General features: G+C 43.3%; 2 protein-coding genes across 2 annotated transcripts in view; both read right to left on the bottom strand.

Moving 5' to 3' along the window:
• The window catches only part of LOC135195865 (formin-2-like), an 18,829-nt gene extending 17,074 nt beyond the window's left edge, over nt 1-1,755 (bottom strand). The window contains exons 1-2 of the mRNA XM_064222376.1: nt 1,597-1,755; nt 602-1,455 (exon numbers count right to left, since the gene is read on the bottom strand). Coding sequence (XP_064078446.1) covers nt 602-1,455; nt 1,597-1,755 — 1,013 coding nt within the window. The remainder of the gene's footprint in view (nt 1-601; nt 1,456-1,596) is intronic.
• Nucleotides 1,756-2,051: 296 nt separating this feature from the next.
• Nucleotides 2,052-3,323, bottom strand: LOC135195864 (microtubule-associated protein 6-like). The gene is made up of 2 exons (XM_064222375.1): nt 2,904-3,323; nt 2,052-2,360 (listed from the first exon to the last, which is right to left on the bottom strand). Exons 1-2 carry the CDS (start codon nt 3,321-3,323, stop codon nt 2,052-2,054), a joined length of 729 nt encoding a protein of 242 aa, XP_064078445.1.
• Between the last annotated feature and the right edge of the window lie 2,399 nt (nt 3,324-5,722).

The raw sequence follows: 5,722 nt of genomic DNA, 5'->3' as shown, positions 1-5,722 counted from the left end.
AATTGAGATGAAATAATTCAGATACCAACAAACTTTTAACACGATTATCCTCCCATCATCAAACAACTGCAACTATGAAAATTAAAAAATCTCTTAACAAACCAGTTTTCACCTGAATAGAATTTTTTCACATCTTGCGTGATTAGTATTTATAGAAGTAAATTTGCCCGCAGATGGATATCCGAATTTTTCGAATGATAACTCAAGTCGACGTATTTTGTTGGAAAGTTAAATTGAACAGCAAATAGTAGTCAGCGGTTCTTAACCTTTTGTAATTAACAGATTCCTTTGAGATTTTGGTGAAAGATATCAACCCCGGTCTTAGAATATAAATATAATCACATAAACATAGCATTCAGTCTTTAACGAAAATGCTCTCATTTTAATTGAGTACCTAATGCCGCTTACGTACTCGTAAACGGTCCTTAAAGGACATGTTTCGCTTTCTTTTTCGTGCAAAGATTAATGGTCATGAATAAAACACATCAAACTTTTGTAAATTCAGCAAAAGGAAACTGCAACTGCGCCCAAATTTATTTTATATGAAGGTTGTTCTTGCTTGTCTTGAATAAGGAAATGACATTGTAGAGAGGTATCTGACGAAGGAACAGGGATGTCGTCATTGACATCTGACAAAGGAACAGGGATGCCATCATTGACATCTGACAGAGGAACAGGGATGCCATCATTGACATCTGACAGAGGAACAGGGATGCCATCATTGACATCTGACAAGGGAACAGGAATGCCTTCATTGACATCTGCCAAGGGAACAGGGATGCCGTCATTGACATCTGACAGAGGAACAGGGATGCCGTCATTGACATCTGCCAAGGGAACAGGGATGCCGTCATTGACATCTGACAGAGGAACAGGGATGCCGTCATTGACATCTGACAGAGGAACAGGGATGCCGTCATTGACATCTGACAGAGGAACAGGGATGCCGTCCATTGACATCTGACAAGGGAACAGGATGCCATCATTGACATCTTGACAAGGGAACAGGATGCCTTCATTGACATCTGCCAAGGGAACAGGGATGCCATCATTGACATCTGACAGAGGAACAGGGATGCCGTCATTGACATCTGACAAGGGAACAGGGATGCCATCATTGACATCTGACAGAGGAACAGGGATGCCGTCATTGACATCTGACAAGGGAACAGGGATGCCATCATTGACATCTGACAAAGGAACAGGGATGCCGTCATTGACATCTGACAAAGGAACAGGGATGCCATCATTGACATCTGACAAAGGAACAGGGATGCCGTCATTGACATCTGACAAGGGAACAGGGATGCCATCATTGACATCTGACAGAGGAACAGGGATGCCGTCATTGACATCTGACACCGGGACAGGGATGCCGTCATTGACATCTGACAGAAGGAACAGGGATGCCGTCATTGACATCTGACAAGGGAACAGGGATGCCATCATTGACATCTGACAAAGGAACAGGGATGCCGTCATTGACATCTGACAAGGGAACAGGGATGCCGTCATTGACATCTGACAAAGGAACAGGGATGCCGTCCATTGACATCTGACAGAGGAACGGGAGGGCTGCCGTCATTGACATCTGACAAAGGAACAAGGGATGCCGTCATTGACATCTGACAAGGGAACAGGGATGCCGTCATTGACATCTGACAAGGGAACAGGGATGCCGTCATTGACATCTGACAAGGGAACAGGAATGCCTTCATTGACATCTGCCCAAGGGACCCCGGATGCAGTCCTCATTGACATCTGACAGCAGGAACAGGGATGCCGTCATTGAATCTGACAACGGGAACGGGAGGGATGCCATCATTGACATCTGACAAAGGAACAGGGATGCCGTCATTGACATCTGACAAGGGAACAGGATGCCGTCATTGACATCTGACAAAGGAACCAGGGATGCCGTCATTGCATCTGACAGAGGAACAGGATGCCGTCATTGACATCTGACAAAGGAACAGGGATGCCCGTCATTGACATCTGACAAGGGAACAGGGATGCCGTCATTGACATCTGACAGAGAAACAGGGATGCCGTCATTGACCATCTGACAAGGGAACAGGGATGCCATCATTGACATCTGACAGAGGAACAGGGATGCCGTCATTGACATCTGACAAGTGAACAGGGATGTCGTCATTGACATCTGACAAAGGAACAGGGATGCCATCATTGACATCTGACAGAGGAACAGGGATGCCGTCATTGACATCTGACAAAGGAACAGGGATGCCGTCATTGACATCTGACAAGGGAACAGGGATGCCGTCATTGACATCTGACAAGGGAACAGGGATGCCGTCATTGACATCTGACAAGGGAACAGGAATGCCTTCATTGACAATCTTGCCAAGGGAACAGGGATGCCGTCATTGACACCTTGACAGAGGAACAGGGATGCCGTCATTGACCATCTGACAAGGGAACAGGGATGCCCGTCCATTGACATCTGACAAGGGAACAGGAATGCCTTCATTGACATCTGCCCAAGGGGACAGGGATGCCGTCATTGACATCTGACAAGGAACAGGGATGCCGTCATTGACATCTGACAAGGGAACAGGGATGCCGTCATTGACATCTGACAAGGGAACAGGGATGCCTCATTGACATCTTGCCAGGAAACTAGGGATGCCGTCATTGACATCTTGACAAGGGAACAGGGATGCCGTCATTGACATCTGACAAGGGAACAGGGATGCCGTCATTGACCATCTGACAAGGGAACAGGGATGCCGTCATTGACATCTGAACAGAGGAACAGGGATGCCGTCATTGACATCTGACAAGGAACAGGGATGCCGTCATTGACATCTCCACAAGGGGAACAGGGATGCCCGTCATTGACATCTGACAAGGGAACAGGGATGCCGTCATTGACATCTGACAAGGAACAGGACAATGCCTTCATTGACATCTGACAAAGGAACAGGGATGCCATCATTGACATCTGACAGAGGAACAGGGATGCCGTCATTGACATCTGACAAGGGAACAGGGATGCCGTCATTGACATCTGACAAGGGAACAGGAATGCCTTCATTGACATCTGCCAAGGGAACAGGGATGCCGTCATTGACATCTGACCAGAGGACAGGGATGCCGTCATTGACATCTGACAAGGGAACAGGGATGCCGTCATTGACATCTGACAAGGGAACAGGGATGCCATCATTGACATCTGACAAGGGAACAGGGATGCCGTCATTGACATCTGACAAGGGAACAGGGATGCCGTCATTGACATCTGACAAGGGAACAGGGATGCCATCATTGACATCTGACAAGGGAACAGGAATGGCCTTCATTGAACATCTGCCAAGGGAACAGGGATGCCGTCATTGACATCTGACAGAGGAACAGGGATGCCGTCATTGACATCTGACAAGGGAACAGGGATGCCGTCATTGACATCTGACAAGGGAACAGGGATGCCGTCATTGACATCTGACAAGGGAACAGGGATGCCGTCATTGACATCTGACAAGGGAACAGGGATGCCGTCATTGACATCTGACAAGGGAACAGGGATGCCATCATTGACATCTGACAATTGGAACAGGAATGCCTTCATTGACATCTGCCAAGGGAACAGGGATGCCGTCCATTGCAATCTGACAGAGGAACAGGGATGCCGTTCCATTGACATCTGACAAGGGAACGGGATGCCGTCATTGACATCTGACAAGGTAACAGGGGATGCCGTCATTGACATCTGACAAGGGAACAGGGATGCCGTCCATTGACATCTGACAAGGGAAAAAAAAAAAAACAGGGATGCCGTCATTGACATCTGACAAGGGAACAGGGATGCCGTCATTGACATCTGACAAGGGAACAGGGATGCCATCATTGACATCTGACAAGGGAACAGGGATGCCGTCATTGACATCTGACAAGGGAACAGGGATGCCGTCATTGACATCTGACAAGGGAACAGGGATGCCGTCATTGACATCTGACAAGGGAACAGGTAATGCCTTCCATTGACATCTGCCAAGGAACAGGGATGCCATCATTGACATCTGACAGAGGAACAGGGATGCCGTCATTGACATCTGACAAGGGAACAGGGATGCCGTCATTGACATCTGACAAGGGAACAGGGATGCCATCATTGACATCTGACAAGGGAACAGGGATGCCGTCATTGACATCTGACAAGGGAACAGGGATGCCGTCATTGACAGTCCGTTGCTTTCGATATTTCGTTTTTATAGTTACAGGTGTGGAAAACCATAATCTACAGAGGTGCTTAGTAGTAAACAGAATCAGAGCACTCATGGCTTCCAAAGCTAAATATGATTTAGCTATTGAAAGTATAAATCTTTAGGGAATTTCATTCGTATGTGACGCTGTGAAGAAAACTAGGCTTTTTAACCCTCTTACGCCGAAGCCCTAAAAATCAAAACCTCTCCTCTATGCGGCTTATGCCGGAAGACGTGGAGAGCGCGGAACCGGAAAAAAAATAATTTTTTCAAAAAATCACAGCGCGCTAGTTTTGAAGATTAAGAGTTCATTTTTGGCTCATTTTTTTTCATTGCCTGAAGTTTAGTATGCAATCATCAGAAATGAAAAATAATATCATTATCATATGTAAATAATGCGATATATGGTAGCGAAAAAAAAAAATTCATAGATAATTGTATTCAAATCACGCTCTGCAAAAAAACGGTCAAAGCTAACGAGTTACTTTTTTTTCGTTGTATTGTACACTAAATTGCAATCATTTTGATATATAATACTAGTAAAACAATAAAAGCAACACCGGAAAAATATTATCACAAAATGATGTACGAATTCGTAACGAGCGGACGTAAAAAAATTTTATTTTCAAAATTTCACCGTAATTCTAAATAATGTTCTAGAGACTTCCAATTTGTTTCAAAATTAAGACAAATGATTGAATATTACGATACTGTAAGAGTTTTAGATTAGAATTGCAGATTTTCGACCATTTCGGACGAGTTAAATTTGAGCCGAATGTCGAAATTTTAATATATATATATTTTTTCATATGCACATATTTCGAAGATGGAAAAAGCTACAACCTTCAATTACTTTTTTTTGTATTCTTCATAAATTTGCGCACATTTTGATATATGAAACTCTATAAAAAGGCTAATATGAAAAGGAGCAAAATATTAGGATAATGCCATGTACTATTTCGGAGACTTGTGGCCGCGAATCGGCGCGCGGAGTGAAGGTAAATATATTTTTCAAAAATTCACCATAAATCACAATATTGTTTTAGAGACTTCAAATTTGTTTCAAAATGAAGAAAAATTACGGAATATTACTAGGCCGTAAGAGTTTTAGCTTACAATTGCGTTTTTCAACTATTTCGGTAGAGTCAAATTTGACCGAACGTGGTTTTTTTTCTATTTATCGTGACTTATATGCAAATATATTTCGAAAAAAGAGAAAATGCTACAACCTTCAATTCATATTTTTAGTTGTATTCTACATGAAATTGCGCACATTTTTCATATATAAAACTTTATGTAACAGCTAATTTTAAATGGTGCAAACATTTCGACAATCGCACAAAAAAAAAATTCTGATTTTTTCGGAAGAGTTTACCGCGCGAACGTAATTTTTTTTTTTTTTCATAAATTCACCATAAATCGAAATATTGTGCTAGATACTTCCAAGTCGTTGCCAAAATGAAGGTAAATGATTGAATATTACTAGAATATAAGAGTTT

The sequence above is a fragment of the Macrobrachium nipponense genome, chromosome 17 (assembly GCF_015104395.2).
Source record: "Macrobrachium nipponense isolate FS-2020 chromosome 17, ASM1510439v2, whole genome shotgun sequence".
Lineage (NCBI taxonomy): Eukaryota > Metazoa > Arthropoda > Malacostraca > Decapoda > Palaemonidae > Macrobrachium > Macrobrachium nipponense.
This window is presented reverse-complemented; position numbering and strand designations above follow the sequence as displayed.

Coding starts and splice junctions, on each gene's coding strand:
- LOC135195864 (XM_064222375.1), bottom strand. CDS start 3,323: ATGAAGGCCATTCCTGTTCCCTTGTCAGATGTCAATGATGGCATCCCT. Junction 2,361..2,903: donor AAGGCATTGTCCTGTTCCTT/GTCAGATGTCAA, acceptor TCCCTTGGCAAG/ATTGTCAATGAAGGCATTCC.